This window comes from Taurulus bubalis, assembly GCF_910589615.1.
Source record: "Taurulus bubalis genome assembly, chromosome: 3".
NCBI classification, from domain to species: Eukaryota; Metazoa; Chordata; class Actinopteri; order Perciformes; family Cottidae; genus Taurulus; species Taurulus bubalis.
The window spans coordinates 28741046-28766782 of NC_136591.1; the positions used below are offsets into that span (position 1 = coordinate 28741046).

The following is a 25737-nucleotide window of genomic DNA, read 5'->3' on the forward strand; positions in this document are numbered from 1 at the left end:
AATTGCTTTACAAGTCTTAACCCTGAAAGTGTTGTGTTGTTTGTTTTGTTTTATGAGTGTATATTGAGAGCATAAATGCAGTTTGTTTAAACTTCCATATAACAATGAGAGGATGCTATGTGAATGCTATTGCACTATGTGTGTTATACTATAATATATAGTACAGTAAGATGATTAAGTATTGCAGTGCAGAGTTTTTTAGGAATCAATCTGACATCACATAGCCAATGTGAGTGTTGATAAGTGATGGTATATGGAAATGGTTTATTATCTGTTATCAGTTATTTAATCACATAACATGGTTTTACCTCTTGGTCCCTTCCATAAAATGGGCTCTCAAGATTAGTTAAAGTATGCAAGGGTTGCTTTATAATTTTCTTTAGTAGTATTACACCATTTTTGCAAACTATATACTTTTTTTTCTCGGTTGGAAATCCAGCCATACCTTCATAGGAAGCTTACATTAAATGGACACGAGTTTCATCATTTTACTGCCATCATGGCCTGACGCCTTTTGGGTTTACTCGGAATATCTTCAAGGACATTGGTTGAAACTCCTGTCAGTCAAAAGTAATCCTCTGGTCCCGCCCTCTTGCTGCCTCTCAGAGCGTTTGTTTTGATCCCCGGCGTCGCACGGGGGTTGTCAAGGAAGTGGTGGGCGTTCCTCCCTGTTAGTTCGCTGACTGTTGATGTCGAGAAGATTTTTTTCCTCAACGACAAGCTCTCCCGATGTTTCTTCCTACGCTCGTGGAGGACATGCATCACTTTAAGCCGAGTCGAGACAGACTGTACACCACCAGGTGTTGTGGATGCTGCCACGTCCGCACGGGGACCATCATCCTGGGAACATGGTACATGGTACGTAAAATGGTTGATGGAGCTAAGCAAGCTAACGCTAGCTAGCACCGCCTATCAACTCTGTTAAAGTCCTTTAAGTACCGAGGTACACAATGTATATCAGCCATTATATATTAATGGTGTTATGATGACTGTTGTCAGCACCTACAATGTTAGCTAAACGCCACTTTTGACCAATTACCAGCCGTTACATGCCGATTTGACGTTAACGGAGCGCTAGGCTTCACATCAGCCTGCTTTCATTTCAGGTTTAATTAGCTAGCTTATGTGTTTCTGTCGACACAACTCGCCCAACCTCGACATTGCGGTTGGTAAACCGACACCATGACAATAAATAACGGTATCTGAGTATTATTAGTTAGCTGCATCCGGTTCTGAATGTTTAAATAAGTGGCACTTTTCACTGAACGTAACGTTGAGGCAAGTTAGCGCGAGCTAGCCGACATTCCGCACCGACTCTCCACGTATCACAACAAACGCGACCGTTTGGGAATCCCCTGTAACGCCGAACCTGCTGGAAAGGGACGCATGTTTTAATCTCATTGCATGTATGTTGCAGATTGTATTTTAAGGTAAAACCGAGAGGCTGCATTTCATGGGCACGCTGAAAGAGCTGGATGTTTGCTTACGTTGGCTATTGCTGTCCTCTGAACAGTTTCGTTCCTACAGCACTCTAATGCAACTCACAGCGGAATTAATCCCAACTTTACTACGTCACACACGACAGATGTTCCTGGTTTAGTTTGCATTTAAGAGTCCTCTGCTGACTTTCTGTTGCCAGCTAGGCAGTACTTCACGCTTAAAAACGCACCATGTTTCTCAACTTCCACAGACATGTCTTATGTTTTCTGGAAGTGAGGAAATAGTTGAAATATGTTGAGAAAAACGTTTTAATACTACTAGAATAAAGCATCTAAATATGTAAAACGAATACTAACATACAACACTTTTGATGCGGCATTAATCTCACTACTGTGTTTCTTATTGTCCACACAAATGTAAACTTCACTACCTCTGATGAAATGCAGGCTAGATCCACTTGATCATAAACATTCAACCCATCAGTGTTGTTTGTGCCAGTGAGCTGTAACTACACCATCGTATAAGTAGATGTAACTACCCTTGAAAGCATCTTAAATACAATTCTGTACAATATTTGAATATTTGATATTTGAAGTACTGTCTCACCATCACATTCATAGATACATTTTTTAAAATCCAATTATAACATCATTAAAGAATGGCATAACAGAGTGCCAATAGTTTAGATAAGATCTTCTAATTATGTCCTTACATCAACAAGTACGATTGTAGTTTTCATATAGCTTTTGTGTGCAACATTGCTGCCTAGATGTGCTGTCAGGCGCACAGAGCACTCTTTCACCAGTCACCTCACCACCACAGAAAGCAGCCTTTTTCGGTATTTTTCTTCCCTCCAGATCACCAATAGTTTCAGTTTGTACCGGCATGTATAATGTCTTCTTATAATTGCTTTATTTTGTCTTGTGAAATTCCTCTCAGTGGCTTGAATGCTGAAGCGTCCTTGAATCCTTAAATGGTTCCTCCCACGCCTGCATTCCCAGATGACGATAAAGTAACCTTGACAAAAAAGGGTGATAAATTGTTCACTGAAATGTTTTCTATCTCACTCTTGCCTCTGCAAGTTGTCTTCTCCACAATATTAGCATGAACTGAAACCAATGGCTGAATGTAAGGGAATAATTTAATCTAAAACAAAAATATTCCAAATGACTGTCAGAAAATGTTGTTAATTATATGAATGAAACCATTTAAGTATTGTGCTATCATGCATGCAAAAGTACTGCTAAAGTTATTTTAATAACCTTCTTCTCCTCCTTCCTCTCCTCAGGTTGTCAATCTGTTGATGGGCATCCTGCTGACTGTAGCTGTGACCCACCCAGAGAACGTGCCCACTATTGACTTGCAGTATGAGGTCATCGACCATTACTTTGCCTCCGACAGGATGTCCGGTAAGCAATGGAATTTACATGAGAATTACTGTAAGCGTAACAAACTGCATTATGAAAACTTGTAGATGTGTTGATTTTTTTTTTGTTTTGTTTATGACACATTTACACATCAACACATCCTTTCATGTGGGCCTTATAATTCCACTGTGTCGAAGGGAAGATAGCTTGACCACGGAAACATTACTATTGCACTGGATTTAGAAGTGTATAGCTGCTAACCGATGAACTGCTGTCATGCTGAGGTTGAACGTGTGATTCATCTTCCACAGGGAGCACAGCTCCCCACTGACTGCAAAACAAAACAACTCATGAGGACACAACACTGCTATCCTATGTACATGTAACTGAATGTGGTTATTAGTGGGGCGCCACTGGTGTTTTTCCTTTGTGTTCCCTCAAGGACTTATGTTGGTCCTAGGTGTTTGCATGTGTGCAATGGCAGGGCTGGTAGGACCACCAGAGTGCTTTTTTTTTCGAGCTGGTGGTTGTTTTGTTGATTTGGCTTGGGGAGGGCCTCTACGTGTTTTTTTTCAAACGGTGACTCAGCTTGAGAGGAAGAGAAACAACCCGTGGTGGCCGGGTTGACCCCCCCACAGCGGGAACATGCCAGCAGCACACAGAGCAGTGGAGGTTGTCCACAAACGCAGAGGCAATGTTGGCATATTAGTGCAGCTTCATCAGGCTGTGCTCATTTTATTCTAGGCCAGGTTTAAAAGTTATTTAAGTAATATAAGGGTTAGGGTTAGGGTAAAACAATACACTGAAACCAATTTAAAAAAAGAAGAATTGTATAGACCTGAAAAATACAGATAATGATTGAACTTAATGTTTTACACGCAATAAGAGGTCATTTTCATCAACTCCATGTACAGTCCCTTTTTTATAGACATAATGCTAGAGCTAAGCCATGTGCATTTTGGTTGCTATAACTTTAATATAAGCTCCAGAGAGTCCTCTGACACTTTCACACACTTTCTGTTTGAGCTACTAAATAACAAAGAAATGCCATCGGGCCGCAGTGCTGCTATAACTTTCTCAACGTCATCATTTCTTTCTAGTGCAACAGTCAGAGGAGTTTGAGGAAGGAGAGACTGAGTGATGGAGCGAAAAGAGGATATGAAAGGCAGGCCTTTTAATTATCCCAGGCTGAGTTTCATCGTGTATTTACAGACACTGTGCAGCTGAGAGGGAGAGGCTTAATGCTCCCCAGAGCTGGCCTTTAAAACCGAGTTAGCTGGAAGGAGAGAAGCCCTGGAGACTGTTCACTTGCACTGTATGCCAATCACTGCTGCTTCTAGAGAGCAGGCGATTATACATTCACCCGCACACACTAATATGTATACATTAATGATTAAGGCGAAAGCTAAAATACTGAAACTAAAGTTGGAATTCATCATTCCCTCTATTTTTTGGATTTATTTATTCTGACTTTTTCTCACACAGAGAATGCCTGTGTTGGATTCGCCATCTCTCTCCTGATGCTCACTATCAGTGCCATGATGGTGTACGGAGCCATTACTGTAAGTCTTCACAGTGGATGTTGTGCCGTTTTTCTTATTCTCTTTTGACAGCATGCATTTAATTTAAAGCACTGTCATGTTTTTTTTTTTATCCGAATATGTAATCCCAGAATGTGTATGCAAAAAAAACACACATTGCTTTCAAGTTTTATATTAATAGCACCAGAGTTCAGAGGTAAGCAAGATGTTTTTTTTTCATCTTTAACTCCAGTGCATTTTAGCTGGATGTTCAAAAGAATCCTGATGCAGTGGGAGTATAGTGCACAATGCCATGTTTTACTGACTGTCATCTTTACCTCACAGGCCTGCCTGATGGCATCCAGACGGACAGGTTTGATAGTCTTTTGACGTGGCCCTGCATTAAGCAGCTAGTTGGGATGACTGCACGGTTAAAGTGTGACGCACATCTGCAGGCTCGGCACTCTGTTCATGCCGGCAGTCTGTGCAAGAGTTATGCTTTAGCTGTGCAAATACTTGTACCCAGAGAACAGTAGTAGAAACCCTTTTCCAGATACAGTGTGGCGGTGCAGAGATGTAGTGTCCCAATTAAATACCCTAAATGTTTGAACCATGATCATAACATACCAGCTATATTCATGAAAAGAACGGAGAGTGACGTATGAGTGTACAGTTTGTTTTCATAGAAAATGCCCAGAATACCTGTAGAGATTCTTGTATTGTAGCCGAGTCAAAGAACAGTTAACAGTTACTACAATGTCAGTACTCCCTGTCTCTTAAAGGCAGGCTTATTTAATTTACCCCAAACCACATCTGATGATGCAGCCACATCCCGAGCCAATTGGACATTTATTTCGGTCTAGGAAACTGAAATTGGTGCATCTCTACTTTAAAAACATTGAAAACTGTACTGTTTAATTTCGCTGCTCAGGCTGTAAATGAATCATCTGTAGAATGTACAGAGGGCAATAGAGCCTACCTACTGGATACAGATATGTTGTAAAGTTAATCGAAGACAAGGGTATGAATATAAGGTTGTAAAAAAATGCAACATGGTAGTTCATAACATGACTTTTCTCCACCTGTAATCGTTTTCCTCAGCATCGTGATGGCTGGCTCATCCCATTTTTCTGCTATCAGCTGTTTGACTTTGCTCTGAGCTGCCTGGTGGCCATCAGCTCTCTCACCTACCTACCCAGGATCAAGGACTACCTGGACCAGCTGGTCAGTAAAAACAGCCCACACCGGTTGATCCTCTTGACATTATGAATTGATCGCACTACTGCTCCCATGTTTATTTTACAATGGCGGATACTGACAACAAAAGACAATGTTTAGAAGTAATCCTCATTGTTCGTATTGCAATCTTATATTTGTTTACATTATCAATGTGTTTTCCCCAACAAGAGGACACTGTTGACATTTTAAAACATGATTCCACTTTCATTGAAAGTGAGGAGAAAACAGAGGGAAAAAAAGCAACTGAGCTGCAGACTGTGCTGCTGTTAAGTCCGTCCCTAAAAGTAGTTAGGAAAACCATCCAAGGATAAACTAGTTTGTTTACATTGCAATCGTATTTTGTGTAACTTGATTTTTGTAAATAATTTTTTTTTTTTAAGTCCCGCCTATATATTTTTCAGTTTTTGTACATCTGACGTCTGTTCTTGTCTGCCTCAGCCTGATTTCCCGTACAAGGATAACCTCCTCTCTCTGGACTCCAGCTGCCTGCTGCTCTTTGTGCTCGTCTTCTTTGCCTTCCTCATCATCCTCAAGGTGAGATTATTAGTTATACAGTTAAATCTGTTTCATTGAGTGTTTTGGTTCATTTAATTCAAACCATTGTAAAGGAAACTAGTATGAAAATAAATCTTATCTGGTAAAATGTGAACATTGATATTAGTTTAATCTCAGTGGATCCAGAAAAGGGTGAGTGAAGACATGGTTAACACAGCTAGCATAGCGCTGTTTGTCAACAACTCTGGGTCTGTCCTGTTTACGGTAAAGAGACATTGTGGTTTAACGAGTAAAGGGACTGAACGTGTTACTCTGTTGAGTCACAGCCTGGTTAAACTAAAATACAAAATAACATGTATTTGCTTTCCAGTCTTACCTGATCAACTGTGTGTGGAACTGCTACAAGTACATCAACAGCAGGAACATGCCAGAGATTGCAGTCTACCCGGCATTTGAGACCCCTCCCCAGGTATGCAAGCTGCTAAATACTCTGATTGACCGTCGTGAATTCAACGAGAAGTGTCTTCTGTCCTAAAAACACACTTGCCGGTATCGGCCGCAGCTATATGTAACGCTCACGGTAAACCAGCAGGTGTCAAGCCATCACCACATTGACGGTCTGAGTGACGTCTGAGAAGCTAACAGAGGACAGCAGTGTCTGTTTGTAAGAGTTTACCATGTCAGGGGGGAAAAAAACAAAAATTGGCAGCTAAATTTTTAAATGTTTATAATGCAGAGTTTAAACCTCACCATTTCCAGTAAAAAAAAAAAAAAAAGTGTCTTGGACTCAAATGTGGCACATGACGTGCCGTCTTATCACACTGCTGCCTCCATAGTTAGTATATGTATTGGTCTTTATGGGTTTTTTTTACGTTGTTTTCTTTTATTCTTCTCCAGTACATCCTGCCCACTTATGAGATGGCAATGAAGATGCCAGAGAAGGAGCCCCCTCCCCCTTACATGCCTGCTTAAGCACCAGCCCTGTTGCCAAAACACACACATGCACACACACACACACCACATATGCATTCCTACCTTACCTCACTAACCCTTTCTGAACACCCCTACTGTGTATGTGTAAGGCCACTGACAATGTTTGTCCAACCCTACCCTCTGTATTTCTACAGAGCAGCTAGAGAGCATCCTGGAGGTGGGAAAGGAGAAAGGTGGGAAAGACTGAAATTTGTGTGAAATAAATGAATGAATGTGATGTTTGAAAAGCAACGGAAGTTACCAGCCCATCCTCCCACACTTCTGGCCTTTTTATGTCTTAGTAAAAGGGATACATGTGAAAATTAAATTGCTTGAAATGCTATCATCAATCCAGCACCATCCTATCTATAGATTGATATATGAAGTGTAAAAAAAAAAAAACTATTATGACAATCTTCTTATTATAGCTTTTATTGTTGAATTGTGTTACTTTCCCCCCTAATTATTAAGATCTAGGCAATTCCATCTCAGTCTTGAATGGAGTCTGTAGCACATTTTCGTCTGTTATTTATTTAGCTTTGCTGTGGTTCAGTTCACCACTTTTGAACATTAGTAGTCGCATGCTTATCAACAACCTCTCCATTACTTTACTGGTAATATGATTTTATCCTAGTGGAAATACATTTGACTTCAATAAACGTTTCAGAACATTTCTATCTTCATGACTCTTTTGTTCATGTCAAGTCTGCTGACGTAAACTTAAGAGAGAAACACCCAATCTCAATATCGAACAGGCACTGCTAGTAGAGCTTTCGATTATATCCCGTAATGTTCAGCAGCAGGTTGCGTCTGCACAGTTGTCATGGAAATATTCAGCAAAAACGGTAAAACATTTGTTATGAATTTTGTTTTATTAAATACTCCTGTTTTCACCATAGCATGGATCTTTGATATTACTTTAATTATTTTTTTTTTACCATATGACATAATTGATGAAGGTCAAGTGTTCTTTGAACCATATTGAAGGCTCGTCCAACAACTTGTGATTCCCACCTTTACCCCCTAAACACAAACCGTAACCATATTTTAAATGTGTTTTTATTATTTAATAGTTCACAAATATATGAAGAATCTAATAAATTCTAAAACAATGTGACGGTTTTAGCATGGGGAAAGTAGTGCGTGTTGGAGACTCATGGCTTTTTCTATGGAATCGACCCTGAAGCAAATTGGAGTTGCAGAAAGCCGAAAACACATCGATGAAAGCGGTACTGTTGAAGTCTCCTCCACATTTTGCAGAGAAGACATGAGTCGTTTTCTATACTGTCTGTCACGGTGCGCTGGAGGTCATGTCACACCTCTGGATTGGGCAGAAGGTTTGACGTGTTGGACTAAGAGCCCCTCATACGTGGAGGCGGTTAGACTGCAGCAGGACCATCTGAGACTAAGACGAAGCACCGGACAGACCACCGGGGGACTCCACATGCAGATAAGGATGAAGTCTTTCCTCTGCAGCCTCTTGGCGCTGCTGCTGACTGATGTTCTGGCCACATATCACCTCAGTGCGGGAGATCCTCAGCTGATCGCCGCACAAAGCTACGCTCAAACCAGAAACAATGGCCGACCTCCACTCAGGACCCTGAATCCAGCAAGTAAGTTACTGGAGCTTGTATCAGTTTTTTACTTTTTCTGAAAGACAGTTAGGCATAGTCGGTAAGAGTATTGGAGGAAGTATATTATTTCAATATCACACCACCGGTGTAAAGTAATTAACTTAATTTACTATTTATTTTAAGTAGAGTTGTGAGGTACTGGTAGGCCTACATTAGTTAATACTTTTCAATGAGATTTATTGTACTTTTTACTCCAGTAGTTTTTTGACTGCTAAGGTTACTTGTGACTTTTCAAATGAAGATTTATTAAAAAATAGATTGCATATGATAAGCTTATTAGATGCAATGCATTGCTAAAAATCAAACCATAGATTTGACTTGTGACCTCTAACAACAGTATCCACTTCACTGCTTTACTGTATAACTACGGATATGTAGTTGTCGGATAGGATAGGTAATATAATTGTCAAGTCGATTTATATTTCCCTATCAGATTTAGAAGTAGTGTATACTGGAAGTGTTAAAGTATAGTACAAGTACCTTAATATTGAACTATAATACTTGAGTAATTGTACATTTTAGATTAGACTTTTTGAATCAACGTATTTTTTGTAAAATGAAGATAAAATATAAAAAGCTAAACCTGGCCGAGTGTGGCTAGATAGTTCATCTTTCACAAATGTAATTTAACCATTAATATGACAATGGTATCTTACACTTTTTTTTTTTAACACAACTTGCATGAAATGTGAAATCGTTGAGGATTATTGGGTGTTATTGTTGTTGGGTGTAATAACAGGCGTTATACAGGATAATCCCAATTTGTTGTAAACAACCCAGGTGGCTGAGTTTACACTTGTGCTTTAACTAATAATGTGTCTGTCTGATGTCGTATATTTCACTAGAACTTACTTGTCAATGTCAACTTACACATCTTTCCTTTACTGTCAGCCTATTAATGTTCTCTATCACTTTTCCTTTCTGGTGGTCCTGTAGTTCACAGAAGTGATTACACGTATAGAGGAGGGTATCACTACCACTACCAGCCACCAAGGATCCCTCCACCGCTCATGTATCGACCTGCTCCTCTAGCTCCTCCAGAGACTTACCACAGGCCCTCGGTGGCCATGCCGCCCTATCACAACAGATTCAAAGGGCCAGTGGCACCACAAATGCACCACATATACAAGGGTCTATATCCACCAGTAGCTCAACATCCCCACCAAAGCTTCAAAGGGCCACTCTCTTACAAATTGAAAGGTCCATGCCCAACTAAGTCAGACCCAATAGTACCAACAGCCCCTGTGGTGCACCCCCCTACTGTCCCTCCAATTCTACCAGAGCCAACAGTGCTGCCAACTCTGCCAGCTACTACAGCGGCACCGGTGACAAGCAGCCTGCCAGTGGAGGTGACCACTGTGCCGCCAGTGGAGGTGACCACTGTGCTGCCAGTGGAGACCACCGCTCCTGAGAAGCTACTGGTCAGTACCCAAAGCGGCTTCATCACCACCGTCAGTCCTGTGGAGACAGGTAGACTATTACCAGTCAGGTTTGCTTTCCAAACCAAATCCTCAATGCTTTCCAGGTCAGATCTGTTTCTTTCATTCTGAGATAAGAATAGAAACACACTTGAAGCAGATGTTATCTTATTTAAAAAGTGACATAATTGATGTTGTATATATTTTAGTGGCAGGAGGCAAATGAGGAGCATTCTAAACGGACTGAATTGACATTTAACATGCCATCATTTATCCTATTTGAATTCATGAACTGAGGGCAAAAAAGAAAGACAGCTAAAACTAATGTATTTCTTATATATATATATATATATATATATATATATATATATATACACTCTACAAAAATACAAACGCAACACTTTTGTTTTCTGAAATAAAAATTCGAAGACTTTTTCTATGCACACAAAAGACTTATTTCTCTCAAGTTCTCTCAGCTACGAGCTATCTCCAATGTTTTTTTCTGAGATTTTGCAGTTCATTAAGAGGCATCATTCAACAGGCAACAATAAATTCTATGCAAAGGAACTGCACGGGACAAATGGTGGTCACAATAGATAATCTTTGACCCAAAAAATGCATTCATGTTGCTCACTAACACAGATTCAAACAAATGTCTGCACAAAATTTCAGAGAAAGTTGTGTGTGCATGGAAACATATTTTTTTATTTCATGAAAAAAATGAAAGCAAATGCGTTTATATTTTTGTTCAATGTAAAAACAGTTAGTATTTTTGCTTTGAAAAAGCACAGAGTATCTGATGCTGAACTGCAGAATGTACTTTAGTATATGTGTATGTGTATGTGATTGGACAGGCAGAGCTCCTAACATTGTCTCAATCTTTCGGTGTAACGTCACTTTTTATGTGTGGGCATCGGGCATCCTTTTCATTCATGGAAATTAAATGAAAAGATCAGTCCTATGATAATTCTGTGATGGACAGTTGAAAGACTGAACTGATATAGTATGTGGTATGGCATACTAAATCATTTCACCAGAACCACAAGCTTTTATTTTACCACTGCAGTGATGCACAACCGTTTCCTTTTTCCTACCATTGAGAAATGTGTTGTGTATCCTGTGTGTCCTGCGTTTTGTTCTCACTGTGACAGTTTAACCAGCTTGAATGTTTGTTTTTGCATAATGAACTGGGGTTTCAGTATGAAATGGACTTAATCCTGCCATGGTTTTGGTTGATCACCAGAGATGGACTCTCAGTGCAGGAGCCGCCCCCTGGACCTGGTCTTTATCATCGACAGCTCTCGCAGTGTGCGTCCGGGTGAGTTTGAGAAGGTGAAGATATTCCTGGCTGACATGGTGGACACGTTGGACGTTGGCTCCGACGCCACCAGGGTGGCTGTGGTCAACTACGCCAGCACGGTCAAGATTGAGTTCCTTCTCAAAAGCCACTTCAACAAACCCGACATGAAGAAAGCCATCTCCCGCATCGAGCCCTTGGCGGCCGGCACCATGACGGGCCTCGCCATCAAGACCGCTGTGAACGAAGCCTTCACCGAGCAGTCTGGAGCCCGGCTCCGCTCCAGGAAAATCTCCAAGGTGGCCATCATTGTGACAGACGGGAGACCCCAAGACCAGGTGGAGGAGGTCTCTGCTGCAGCTCGGGGCTCGGGCATCGAGATCTACGCCGTCGGGGTCGACCGAGCTGATATGCGCTCCCTGAAGCTGATGGCCAGCATCCCGCTGGATGACCACGTCTTCTATGTGGAGACCTACGGCGTTATCGAGAAGCTCACCTCCAAGTTCAGGGAGACCCTGTGCGGTAGGACAAAGAGACCCGCGAGACCTTTTTCCCCACCATTAACCCAGGTTCTAGTTCCTCAGTAAGGGGCACCTACATTCTACAGGGGGTTTTGTTGCAGATTGTGGCTCATTAACTGTGTTATTGGTGAAATAGAAATTCTGCAGTCATGAGGAAAAAATACCAGATGCTCTCAACCCCCACATGGACTGCAGATGTCAGTACTAGAACCAGCTTGTAGTCGACAAGTTAAACCTGTGTAAAGTCTTGGGGCCGTGCAGCCAGAAACTTTCAGCTTATTCTTTTTTAAAGGAAAAATAATGTAAATGGTGATTGTTAGAAAATGGTTTATAATCAAAGCATCATTTTGGTGATTGCTTTCAATGTATCCGTTTTTATGGGAAATTATTTAAATGCACGGCCATCCAAACTAATGGAATAATGACTGATAATACAGATAATACACTTGTTTACATCCATATGAGCTCCAAAAGGCGCTAATGGTTGCTGGTGAAATGTGTGAAAATGCAAAAGCAATTTCCAGATCAGAATAATGTATTTGAATGGATAGATTTTGATTGTACAAGGATTTCAACGTTAAACCGGAATTTGTCCCCATGCTACTGTCTGACGTGTGTCTTGTCCCCCTGGTACCTTCGAGATAATAAGTCCATGTAACTGTTGTACTTCAGGGTTCTGTGATTTTACATGTTGTCCAACACACAGTGAACCTGAGCAGGTTGCAAATGACCTTGGCTGAGATGTGGTGAAGGTGTATGATTGGATCAAGTTTTCCAACACAAATGACATGTGGTCAAGTACAAACACAAGAAAAGCTAAAAAAAGAAAAGAAAAAAAAAGCTAGAATATATATATATATATATATATATATATATATATATATATATATATATATATATATTAACCAGTACAAACAAACAAATATCGTAAATGGAATCAGCTTTAACTGTAACAGAAAAAAATACTTTATTTTACTTTTGTCAACAGTAGAAGGAGATACTGATAGCCGTCAACTGGTTTGATGGACTTGCAGATCACTATCTTCCCTACAAGATACCTACCAATAGTATACTGCATGAAACTGTACCCATGCTGCCACCTTGACAGCGCCATCCCTTAATCCCGGTTTATTCTAGGTCTGGACCCCTGTGCCCTGGGACATGACTGCGAACACATATGTGTCAACAGCAATGCCTCATATTACTGCCAGTGCCGGAATGGTTATATCTTGAATGCAGACAAGAAAACATGTTCCCCGAAACGTAAGAGAATGTGTGTGAATACAGCAAATGTGACTTTTTGCTGTGCTATTAATGCTGCTAAAAGTATGTGTGTAAAATCGTTCAAAGCAATGTGCAGATAGTGTTATGCTTCAATGCTTCACAACATCCCAACCAACTGGTGCTTAATTCCTGACTCTGTAATTCACTGTTGACCGTGCAATTTGTTGGACAATTATCGAGTAATATTATAGAATGTATTCACTATTATGGCATTACTGTTGAGGCAATACTGTGGAATATTTTGGAAAGTGTACTTTCAAGCTTAGTTTTTTCTTGAACTGCAGCCCAGTTGAAAAAAGCGGAGTGAGTGGTATTTTGTGTGCTTTTTCCCTCTCAACATGATCTGTTGCACTGATATGAAATGTGCTTCCTCCAGGCGAAGAGGTGAAGGCGGTGGTGGTGGTGGAGGATCCCTGCAAATGTGAAGCCAGACTGGCTTTCCAGAAGCAGACGTATGCGGCCATCCAGCAGCTCACCGCCAAGCATATCCTTTTTTGTTCGGAAGACTTTTTGTTCGAAACATTCTCTGCAGCACATTTCTCTAAAATTAAAGTTGATTATATCTACCTGTTGGAATTGTAATATAATCTAGCAGTTGGTTTTGGGGTTTGTTTTTATCCTTTAATTGTGTCTGTAAATGTGTTTGCAATTTTTTTTTCTTGACCGACCTCACTAGTCGACGTGTCTGGGAGAATAGAGCTTCTGGAGAACATGTTGGGCCGTGCCTGAAGCTGGACGCAGAGGTATTAACAGATTTCTTTTTCTTGAGGAGATTTGTGGTAAAAGCTTTCAACCCTCCACACAGTCTGATCTCTTGTTTATTTACTTTCTGCAGAGACGGCTCGCTGGCTTACTTCCTGGACGTGGACATGTGTTCCCTGTCATCCATCCTCCCATAACTACTGGATGGATTTCAACCACAGATTGTGTCAAGCTGTGATTCATAAACCAACACCCCTCAATTTACTGACTGTAGTGCACTGTGGAGTTACAATGTCTACAGTTGAATGTGGGCATTAAACGCCATGTTTTGAAACTTTTGAAACAATTTTCTCTTAACACCTACATGAACATAGTGTGACGAATATTAACCGAAGAAGTATTATTTCAATTGTTTGTCCTGTACTGTATGAAGTATGTTTTGCATCCTGTTTGTACAAAGTTGCATATTGTATATAGTAGTTTTTATGAAAACATCAAATTGGATTTAATTAGTTACATACTTTAATAGATTTTTTTTTTTTACAACCAGTAAATTGTTTCCTACAGTAGATATTTTTGCATTATTTCTTTATTGTATAATCTGTAACACCAGGTCAAATATTGTTGCAATTTGCATTATATTTCATAGATGATAAATGTTAATCGTATGTGTCTGTGAATGTTATCAGATGACTTATAATGTTTGCATTTATAAAGAATCATAGATGTAACCAAGCAGACAATAAAATAATCACAAAGGAGGTTGTTGTGCACACTGTCTTTTGTTGTTGTTGTTCTTAACTAGATGATGTATGATATTGAAAATGTCATGAATATGATGACATAATATTTTGAGGCTAAACAGTGAAGCTGTTAACAGTGAAATAAATAAAAATAAGGCTGGATTACATGCATGTATCATGCCCCGTTAATACATTGATTACAGTCATTTATCCAGCATGGGAATGGTGGGGTCCGCCACCAACGACAGAATACATTGAGTGGCTATTGCTTAAAAATGTTTGGTGAAAGTTTGAAGGATTGAATCTTACTTCTAATACATTTAAAAAAAGGCTAATCATACATGTCTCTGCTCACAAGCATTGTGAATTCTCATGTGAGGACAAACACATCCTTTTGAAGTAAAATTCTCTTAATTTCCTTTTTTTGTCATTGATGGATTGATTGTATCTTTATGAAACCTTAATGAAGATAGCGTTTCAGTCTGTACTGTACTATAAAGTAGTTTGCAGAATCAACACATCACTCTAAAATGTGTTTCTATGGATACAGAAGAGCCATTATATTCGTATCTCTTGTATAACTGTACATTTCAGTGCCATATACTTTATGTATTTCTGTGTCAATATAGAAAGGTAAACATGATGGACGAGCTCTCCCATTTCTATCAACGATGTGTTATAATTTACTTTGGCGTCACAAAAACAGTCAAAGCGCTCTGAGACCTGAGGTCAAGGGATGATCGCTCCCTGACCCTAAACCCTTTTTACTCAGAAAGAGACATTCAGTCACTAAACATTCAAAATGAAGCTGGAATAAAGTCCACAATCTCGCTGTGACTGAGCAGAGCTATTCATTCCTAACCTGAGTTGATAAATTAATTTGGACAAAACACATGTTTCTACACCACCATCGGTTTGTGTACACTGCCATCACCATCATGTGTTTTTTTACACCTTCAGTGTTGCCAAAAAAACAACAGTCAGAGGTCATCATGTAACCTCTGTCTATTTGCCTGAAGCAGCGCTGACAACAGAGCTTCTCTGTCTGCTCTGTCTGAGTGAGGTAAAGAGTCAACACGCCAACGTTTACCTCTCGTCTGGTTTGGATCTTCTCCCTCCTTCCTTTAACCAAACAGCTGTTTTGTGTTTGTTCGCTATTTCAGTGGCTTTCATGGTTACCACACACATGGGCGGTCAGGAAGGTGAGCCCACCGGCGTTTCCGTGGAAAAAAGATGAATGGGACTCACATACCTCTGAGAAGTGGAAAAAACACAGAGTTTGGAGCAAAGTTGAGGACAAACTAGAATTTTCTCAAAAACAGTTGAACAGTATTCTGTTTCATTGATGATTAAGTTTTGTAAAAGTAATTTAACCTTATAATGAACAATCTAACAATCCTCTAAGCTGAGAGACGGACTGAGGATGTTTCAAATAACCACATGTAGTTGTTCAAAAGTGAGGAATACAAGTGAACTTGTGGCATTAACATTATTAATCCTTTGCAGTAGGATAGTCTGTATTAAAGGAATAGTTGGACATTTTGGGAAATATACTTACTGACTTCCTTGCCAAGAGTTAGATGAGAAGATGCATACCACTCTTATGTTTGTAAACTATGTAAGAAGTTACTAAGGATGGAATACTTATGATATTATGACACCAGAACAGGGCTAATATATTATCAAAAAGTATATCAGTATAAGAAAATGGACCAAATTCAACAAAATAACTGTGTTTACTAAAGTAGATGAATATGTGTTACTGCATTAATGTGGGAGCAAACATTGAACTGTATGTACTTGGAATAAAATATTGTTTTTTAATTGTTTCACTTGCAAATAGATAAGAAATATTTTGATACATGTATATCCAGAGAAATTGAAGAGCCTGAAACAATTTATAATATTCTGTTTCAGATAAGATTTTTTGAATGAGCATGTACTGAGTATTGAATTGATTCCTGAACTTGGAATTATACTGTGACCACCAACTCCACCAAGCTCTGAAAGAAAGCTGGTAAATTGACCTTGTCAAATCCGTTTTGTGGATCTTTATCAGCATTTTGTTTGTATTCTACCAGCCACAAATGAAGTAAGGAATTACCTCCCTACAGTACAGAAATAACTTAATTTATCATGTTTTTAAAGTGTAATCTGGGTGAGCCAAACTGAAATATATATTATTTGGTAGTCTCTGGTTAACTGAAAAGTACTTAAAGTTTGAGACAGGTTGACAGTGACCTGTGGGGATAAGTGTGATGGCATTGTGTCTGTCAGTGAAGACGAAGGTGTGTCATGGATGTGTGTTCATGGTTCTGCCGGACCAAAGTGGACTCTAATACGTTGTCTTAGTTCTCTCAGCTAGAAGCAAATGTTCGGGTGCAAGAGGAAGCAATAGTTCCCTGGCTGCTGAACATAACAGTCTTTGCTTCACCTCTTGCTTCATGTGATGAAATGACCTAGTTAACCTACATTTCCACAGGTTGCATGTTATTGCCATTTTCTCAGAAGCGTCAACAGCCAGCGGCCCGCATCGTCTTCCTCTGGGTCAAACTGCGCTCCGTTAGATCTATTTCAAATCGTCCACACAGTCTGGAGATAAATGGGCCGCAAAAGGAAACTGCACGGCCACTGAGCGTCCTCTGCTTCCTTAAGGTGGCTTTTTTTCACCAGGGCAGTTGACTTCCTCACCTGGGAGATGGTCTGAGAATGTCTCACCAGTTTGCTTATGGGTTCCCTCCTTGCAGCGAGTGTCCACATGTCCTGAGACTGGTGTGACAGATGTTTGTGTCTGTTTGTGTCACATCCTTTACTTTACAATGAAAAACACCCCCATTGCTAAACTATTAGAATAATACTGTTTCTGATAGTTAGCCGGTGACTGGAATCTGTGTTAAAATTGCATGCCTAGTAGTATAACATTTGAACTAGTTCAACTAGTGCACTGACACAAATTGAGACTCCACTGCCTGTTTTAAGGAGATCTGAGTCAAGACTGCCACCTGCTGTTACAAAAAAAACCCATCAGATATCAGCTATCCTCAGTGTAGAACTAATTTCAGATGGTATGTTCCCATATGGTATGGATTTCAATCACATATGATTTGGGGTTATTTTATGGGAAATAATATATGTATCTATTTATGTGCACATTAGGTGAAGCAATATACGACTTATGGGAGGTGTCACATATTGGTTGCATATCATTACTTGTTATTGAGTCAAAAAGAAAAAAGGATTATGGAGAAAGTCGCATCTATGTCACAGTATATATAAAAAAAACTGCAGGAAAAGGGGCATCTTTGTTAGCATCAGCATATACATATAGAGTATTGATAGTATGTCATATAATATAAGTAATAAGTTAGTAACATCAAAGTGATAAATTATATGAGATGCAAAGGGAAAATACAGTATTTCCTTTTCGATTTTACTGTATTGATTGAAGTCACGCCCACTTGCGACCCGCTGAAACTGATTGGATGGTTTATGATGTGACGTCATATCCGCAGTACACGACAAAAAAAAAAAACTTTAAACGATGGAGGAAGATAATCCCCCAATACTTGAATATGCTCACTCTGAGTTTAAAAGACAGCATTTCAAACGGGCAGAAGAACTTTACACAACGTTTATCTCGTCCTGCGCACAGTTCAGGTACCGTTTGTTCCGTTTTGGAGATGTGAAACGAGCTGACAGTCCAACACTGTGGTCTAACTGGTGTTACACAATATTCAGTCATCCATCAAATTCTATGACCCGGTTGTTTGCTAACTGTTGCCGATATTTATTTGGTTACTCTCTCTATGGAGTCATTTAATTATCCATCTTTAACGGTGTCATATTTCCACAGGGGATGTGAAGCTAGTAATTTGGCCGTTGCTTATAACAACCGCGGACAGATAAAGTATCTCCGGGTGGATTTTAATGAAGCAGTAGAGGACTTCACTTCCGCAATACAGACTGACAGCCGGTTTGAAATACCTTTCTACAACAGAGGACTCATCCGCTATAGACTAGGTAAGGGTCATAATAATGATAAAAATGTTTTTTGTTGTTAGACTTCAGCTGTGCTGCTATCATCAAGCCTGACAGTGACAGAGAAAAAGTAGTGACTTCCGCTCTGCTTCAAAATAAATGTCAAGTTTAGGCTCCGTTATAATATTTTTAACCTTTTGAAATAGTCCAAACTGAAATAAAAACTGAAAATCAAGGAGGAATCTTTATCGGTGGGTGCAAAGACTCTCAATATCCATACCAGATTTATTTAAATAGCACAAACATTTTATAAGAAGAAAATTGCAGATGCTAAAACGCAACACTGGCTCAGTGAACTACAGAACAAAGCTTCCTTCAACACATATGCCTTTCTACAAGCTTCCTGTTGTCCCTATTTCCATAATACTTCTCAATTTAATGAAAATTCATCTTGGTGTCAGTGATGTGTCTTTTGGCACCGATCATATATGAGACTCAGTCTGAAGTCATTCACAACAAAAGCTGGGTTGAGGCTGTAGCTGTTGAGTGAGTCTGGTGTGTCTTGCTTATGCGTCCCAGTAAATGCAACTTCTCAGTACTAACTAGCCAATTAGTGAGTACATTACAAATAAACGTATTATGTATGTACATTTTTTTTTAAACTTTTTTACAGGTTTTTTCGACGATGCCAAGAGTGACTTCCAGCAAGCATTGATGCTCAATCCAGATTTTGAAGAGGCCAAAGTGAGCCTGCAACAGACACTTCTGGACCAGCAGCACAAGCTAGAAAGGGGCTACTGACAGCTTCATCAGCTATAGAGTACATATTTTACATATCCTTTAATCTGGCAGTTAAAGAAAACATGGACATACTGTCAATTTGCTTACATTTATGTACAGCTGTCATATAATGAATTATCGTCATATGATCTGAATAGGAATAGTTTGATTTATTTAAAGCTTGAATATGTGCATGAATATGAACATGAAAGTGAAACACAGGCAATGTAAATCAAACTCAACAACCAATGACACCACTAAAAATCAAACCATTGCTATAAAAACATTTGTTATTTAAACACATGAACGAGCATTGATAATTCCTTTTCTGCACTAACTCGAGACTCTTCCAGTTGGGTAAATTTGTAATAGCCTCATGAATGAAAGCATATCATGCTATAAGTCTGTGTGGACCACGCAGACCTATCGACCAAGGCTCACCAGTTGAAAAGATGAGCTTGGGTTTACTGTTAGTAATAAATGTTGTTGCACCATCTTGAATACACTGGGGGGAGGTTTGTGACTATAAACAAACCTTAATGAAGTGTTGGCATACAGTAAAGAGAATGAGTTTCTCAGCTGCAAAGGAAAAACATGTTTTGTGTCTTAAAAGATGTCTTTCTAAAAGCATGGTTTTAAGGAAAGACAGTCATCCTCTTTTGACACAATGTGTCTCTTGAACAATTAAACTAATATATTTGTAATGCCAAATGTATATATGTTTGTAATCCGTGTACAATAAATTATTTTGATCACACTACCAATTAATGTGTGTGCATATATTAAGATGTTCCAGTCTTCATAAGACATACATAAAGCTCTCACACTGCATGTGAGCTGGGTGGGAAATCACCAATTGGTCTCACCTGTGTATTGTAATTAACTGATGTATAAAACAGTTGGGGATGGATCAGGAAGCAGTCTGTCACTTCTCTTCAGAGTTGTGCTGGGTGTTCAGTGCAAAGTGCCACGCTCTGACAGTGATTGGATTCCTCTAGTTCTTTTGTTTGGCTGCACTGGGACTGCAACATGTGGAGGCTTGGGAACATGTAGGTTAAGTTAATTTAGTTTATTTTTGCAAAGACTGCTAGATGCACACTAAATGTATCTAAATTATGTGTTTTACTTGTAGTTTGTTATGGAACTTGATGGCTGCAGTAATCCTCTTGGGTCAAGCAAGGCCAAATATGAAGCTCAATTCACAGTCAAGTAAGCCTGAACTCAAACAATTACGTTACCATTGTTACAGAAAGTTTACTCTTCCTCACAAGCCTTTTCTTTTAACAGGCAGTGGCTTGCATTCAGACTGTGTGGGTAATCTAATGAGGCTGTCATTGGACAAGGCCCTAGCAGTGGGGAATGAGCTTGAGGTGGAGGCCATAAGTGAGTCTACAATGTGCTAATGAGCATTATTGGTTCCTCACTAGGAGAGTGGTGTCCTGTCATGCTTTGTCTTTATTCCCCCCACCTAGATGGCACCCAGCACATTGTGTTAACACCCGACTTGGCTGCTCAGTGTGGATACAGCATGGAGTCTGACACGTGGGGCAACACCAGAATCTACTCGTCTCTGCTGGGCTGCTACGTGGACAACAAAGTATGTTTGAGCTAATTTTATTGGATGATGTGTTATTATAATTTTCCAGTGAGAGAAACATTATGGTAAATTCACCTATTCCTAAAATTCTTGAGACTATATCCAAGTGCAGTTAAAACATAGGGAGGTTTGATTAAGTTTTTCAGGAAAGCACAGTGTTTACTCTTTTTACTTTGAAGAGTAATGTAAAAATGTCAGGGCTGCATTCATCTGCCGCTTATTATTATTATTATTATTATTATTATTATTATCATCTCACTTAATTTATTGGTGTATACAATTTCCAAAGCGAGGTTTTAAAATATATTAACTCTTGGTACTTAAATGGACGAAAGTGGCTAAATGTTTGCATTAATTAAACAAATTGCTTGGTTTCAGCTCTATTGATGCCCCAATGCCAAATTCTCGTTTCATGCATTTCATTTGTAGGACGATCAAACCTTTAATGTTGGCTTAAGGCTCCGAATGTACGGCCCCAGTCGATCAGACGTGGTTGCCCATGATGTGTTGCAGACGTGCAGCTACACTCGGTGGGCCTCCAGAGAGATTCTCTGCGACAGGAACTACATGGAAGTAGGTCACTTAACATTGATAGTTCTACCAACTAGTCTCTGACAAACTATTAAGCCACCATTTCTTGTTTTTAGGTGTCACAGCACATTGCTACTCCTGAAGTTAAGGGACCGGCTCAAGATGTTAAAGAGATCGACACCATTCCTGATGTATGTGTAAAAATTCCACTGTTGCAGTGAAATTGCTCTTCAACCTGCACCATTTGTTCTCTCATTCAATGGAGGAAATTATTAATCCTCCCTATAGGTCTCTGGGGCAGCACATGGTATCTGGAAGTTGACATTTTACACCCCAGAACCAGTGGCAATGGTGCTGAGGGAGGCTGAAGAAGCCGGCTATGGTGTCATGGCGACTTCGACCCGTCTGGTTATGCGATCCCCGTACAATACAGCAGAGACTTATTCGGAGGATGTAAGCATCACCCATCTCGTGTTTTGCATTAAACTTTGCCTTAACGCATGACATTAAACCTGACATCTCTTAGGTGGGTGGAGTCTCCATGGAAGTGTTCAGGGTGAGCGCCTACTACAAGGCACCACATGGTCTGAGTGTGGTGAACTTAGCAGCTGCTTGTCCCACAGGCAAGTTCCGAGCAATCGGTGGATGGACACTGTTAACGTTGCGTTGTCACAGTTGCGTCAACAATTGGTTTATCCTTAATAGGTGGTGTCCTCTTCATCAACGATGTAATCTCTTGGCACGTACCTCGCCGTGTGACACCTCTGGTAGATGGCAGCTTTGAGATCCTAGAAATGCACATGGGCATCAACGGAAGGAGACTTGATAGATCTCAGATGGCCGCACGGGGGTACACGCTGTCCACCACAGATTTCCACATTGTCATTGAGATCCCAGTGGGCTCGCCTGATGGCCACTACAAGGTTTGAAAGTCCCCTAGCTTAGAAATGCAAGAGTAACTTTTTTTTGTCTTTGCATATTTTTATTAAAAAGTCATGAATAATTGCAGAGCCATGCCCCAGATTACCAGTACCACATCACCTACATTGTGGAGCCCATGCTTGAGGTACTGTGGAGGACCACTGACACCCAAGATGATACCAGATACAAGGTTTTGTTCCCCATTACCACCCCTCTTATGCTTCAACCTCCCCACGTCAAAGAAAGTAAGTCACATTATCTAACAGATTACAGAACTTTAGGCTCGTGGAGAAGGCTACACACCTGTCTTTCTGTCCCTCAGATACTATCCCAGAGTCCCGGGTGTTCAGCATTATCTTGGGGCCCCTTCTTCATGATGTGGTGCTGAGGAACATCACCTTTTTCACCCAAGTTCTCACTGTTGAAGAGAGCAATGCCAGAGGCTTTACCATCCAGGAGCACCACTACTCCAATGGAACCAAGAGCATCTCTGTTTTAGTGCCCTTTGATTCAGATATTGTCCTGAAAAATGTATGTGAAATTATTATAGATGCTAAATGTCACTCGGTGTCAGTTTATTTACTCTGTAATTAAGTGTTTCAATGACATGACTGAGCTGTTTATATCTGCAGAATCCTGAACCCTTGGTAACAACCTACTTCCTCTCACTGATCTTTGGGTTTATCATCCTGCATGAAGAAAGTCCATTTGCCATCCCAGTCGAGTTGCAGGCATCTCTACAGGATGTTGGTGAGATATTTTGCTTTCCACAGTATCTAGCTCATAATTGCTTTGACCAACCGGTGACTAGGGAGAGCTGTTCAACTAATATTGACATGAAACTTCCCCATGTACATTTAAAATGTAATGGAAGCAAATTGGAAAAACCTTGGGTGTCTCCCCTTGACTATGAAATGACACTAACAAAACCCCAGTGAGAGCCTAAGGGAGACAGATGCTCAGTCGCATGATTAACATTTTTCTCTGCCTTTAGAGCTGCCCACCATCACTGGCACCTGTGACCAGAACCAGTTTTACATCAGCGTGAAATATGGGAGTCAGGGCAACGATTTCAAGGCAATGGTTGGACATCAACAGCTGACACCTGGGATGGCTGACTACCAGTTCCAAGAAAACGGCACACACTTCAACCTCGTACTGCCGTACACTGCCAAGGACACAGCCTTCGAGGTATGTCAAACTAACATCTCACCATGAATCCTCTGCACTGGATAACTTCCTGCTTTGTCTTACAGCTGATGACCTCGGATTCAGTAAGAGCCCGCGTTGACTTCTTTGTGTTGCATACCAGTAACGACTGGGTGCTTGCTGAGCTCTTATTGGCCTGCAACTTCCCCTTAACGACAACCGGTAAGACTTAAACATGTAGTGTTTCTGTTGATGGTGCTTGTAGGACATTGTCTTCACCCTTACCACCGCTACCCTCAGAGTGCTTCCCCAATGGAACAATGGCCGCTGTGGCTGTGAAGGTGGATTCTGTGACCAATATGCTCCCAAGTAGGCTGACCCTAAAGGACCAGTCGTGCAAACCGGCATTCAGTGATGATCGCTTTGCATATTTCTCCTTCAGTGGTGCTTCCTGTGGGACCACAAGAACAGTAGGTGTTGGTTCACCTTAAATCCACAAATTATGTTTGTTAACATTCTAATGCCTCCTTTTATTTTTTTCATGTTAAGTTCTTTGACCGCTACATGCTGTATGAAAATGAGATTGCCTTGCCTTATAACAAAGGAGCATCCCCCACATCACCAGTTGGTCCTCAGTACAGGTAGAGGGACTCGTCCAATCTTTTATCCTAATAAACTGTATAGTGAGAAGTCAACCTTCTATGTATTTTTCTTTTCTCCAAGACAAACCATTTCCTGCTACTATGTGGTCAAGGAGACACAGACTGTTGGCTTCAGTGCAGAACCAAGAAACTATGAACCCACCGCAGAGATCGGCTCGGGACAGCTGATGGTGCAAATGAGGCTAGCCCAGGGTAAAGTTGACTTTATTAAAAACCTTCTCGCTTTTACAAGACTGTACACTGTTTGTCTGAGCTCTGCCTCTTTCTAATGGGACTCTTCTCCTCCAGATTCATCGTACGAGCTCTTCTACCAAGCAGAAGATTATCCAGTTGTACAATATCTCAGGCAGCCGCTGTATTTTGAGGTGGCGCTGGTTGAGTCTACTGACCCAAATTTGGAGCTCATCTTGGAGAGCTGTTGGGCTACACTTGATGATGACCGGATGTCTCTGCCTAGCTGGGATATCATTGTGGACGGGTAATGAGTAGCATAGAAGTGCAATCTCAAAATTCCGATTTGCCATGTGACAAAACATTGTATGGGTTTAAAAAGAAGCATTCAAGTGCGTGTATATATTATATTTTGTCTTCCCACCCCCAGCTGTGGGAATCCAGATGACGGCTATATGACAATCTTCCATTCTGTTGTGAGCGATGCCAGGGTTTTAGTCCCATCTCACATCAAACGCTTCTCTATGAATATGTTCACCTTCACTAAAAATGAGGAGGTTCTGAAAGACAAGGTAAAATATGAGTTTGTCTCCAAATTTAGAATATCTGCCACATCGCATGGTAGCCCTGTAATAAACCCTTCTGTCCATCTACAGATCTATGTCCACTGTGACGCAGCTATTTGTGACACAAACAGCCAAGCAGATGGTTCATGCAGAGGCCAGTGTGTGCAACCTACACACCAGATGAAGTACAGACCAGAGCGAAAAGGAGTAAAACGGGGTAAGTGACATCTGGAATAACATTACCAACTAAATCTACGTGCAGTTGGTGATCACTATTTGTCTTTTTCTAGTGCAAAGAGGAACAGACTCTACCAACCAAAGGCGAATCTCTTCTGGGCCTATTGTGTTAACCTCTGGTAACTTCTGAATAAACTAATGTCTTTAAACTTTTCCAAGTGTCTTTGCTTAAATTGTATCATGCTTTGCAATATCGGTAGCACTTTATATAACTACACACTATTTAGCATGAGTAACATCTAATTGATGGTTTCCCCATTTTGTAAATTAAGGACTTATAGATGAAGTGTTAATAAATGTTATTTATACATATAATGAGTTTGATATGCACCAATGGCTAGGGATTGTAAACATGTTTTAATTCAGGTAGACTTGCGTTAGCTTTGAGGCACTGCCACGTCCTTTTAATGTAATTTATAAATGCATAGATTGTAACGGACCACTGAGAGTTTAAAGTATTGTAATTGTTCCTCTAGTCTTATTTTAGTCCGTTTTGTTACTGCAGTCGGTGCA

At 40.3% G+C, this 25737-nt stretch overlaps 4 protein-coding genes across 4 annotated transcripts; all 4 read left to right on the forward strand.

Moving 5' to 3' along the window:
- The first annotated feature begins 665 nt into the window (after nucleotides 1-665).
- On the forward strand, nucleotides 666-7704 carry laptm4a (lysosomal protein transmembrane 4 alpha). The gene is made up of 7 exons (XM_079215185.1): nucleotides 666-858; nucleotides 2729-2849; nucleotides 4293-4369; nucleotides 5429-5551; nucleotides 6005-6100; nucleotides 6432-6530; nucleotides 6959-7704. The coding sequence occupies exons 1-7, from the start codon at nucleotides 730-732 to the stop codon at nucleotides 7031-7033; spliced, it is 720 nt and encodes a 239-aa protein (XP_079071311.1). The 5' UTR covers nucleotides 666-729; the 3' UTR covers nucleotides 7034-7704.
- A 785-nt stretch (nucleotides 7705-8489) lies between these two features.
- Nucleotides 8490-13916, forward strand: LOC306734404 (uncharacterized protein; the record flags this gene model as incomplete). Its single annotated transcript, XM_079215761.1, has 6 exons — nucleotides 8490-8646; nucleotides 9604-10137; nucleotides 11329-11904; nucleotides 13041-13166; nucleotides 13570-13683; nucleotides 13864-13916. 6 exons carry the CDS (start codon nucleotides 8490-8492, stop codon nucleotides 13914-13916), a joined length of 1560 nt encoding a protein of 519 aa, XP_079071887.1.
- Nucleotides 13917-18173: 4257 nt separating this feature from the next.
- On the forward strand, nucleotides 18174-20140 carry ttc32 (tetratricopeptide repeat domain 32; the record flags this gene model as incomplete). Its single annotated transcript, XM_079214763.1, has 3 exons — nucleotides 18174-18289; nucleotides 18486-18652; nucleotides 19284-20140. The coding sequence occupies 3 exons, from the start codon at nucleotides 18174-18176 to the stop codon at nucleotides 19409-19411; spliced, it is 411 nt and encodes a 136-aa protein (XP_079070889.1). The 3' UTR covers nucleotides 19412-20140.
- A 437-nt stretch (nucleotides 20141-20577) lies between these two features.
- LOC306734405 (uncharacterized protein) lies at nucleotides 20578-24732 on the forward strand (the record flags this gene model as incomplete). The annotated part of the gene is made up of 17 exons (XM_079215762.1): nucleotides 20578-20599; nucleotides 20678-20773; nucleotides 20863-20987; nucleotides 21417-21560; nucleotides 21635-21709; nucleotides 21807-21971; nucleotides 22045-22141; nucleotides 22224-22441; nucleotides 22528-22684; nucleotides 22762-22970; nucleotides 23072-23189; nucleotides 23434-23630; nucleotides 23696-23810; nucleotides 23889-24058; nucleotides 24138-24229; nucleotides 24312-24442; nucleotides 24539-24732. The coding sequence occupies 17 exons, from the start codon at nucleotides 20578-20580 to the stop codon at nucleotides 24730-24732; spliced, it is 2325 nt and encodes a 774-aa protein (XP_079071888.1).
- Nucleotides 24733-25737: the final 1005 nt, after the last annotated feature.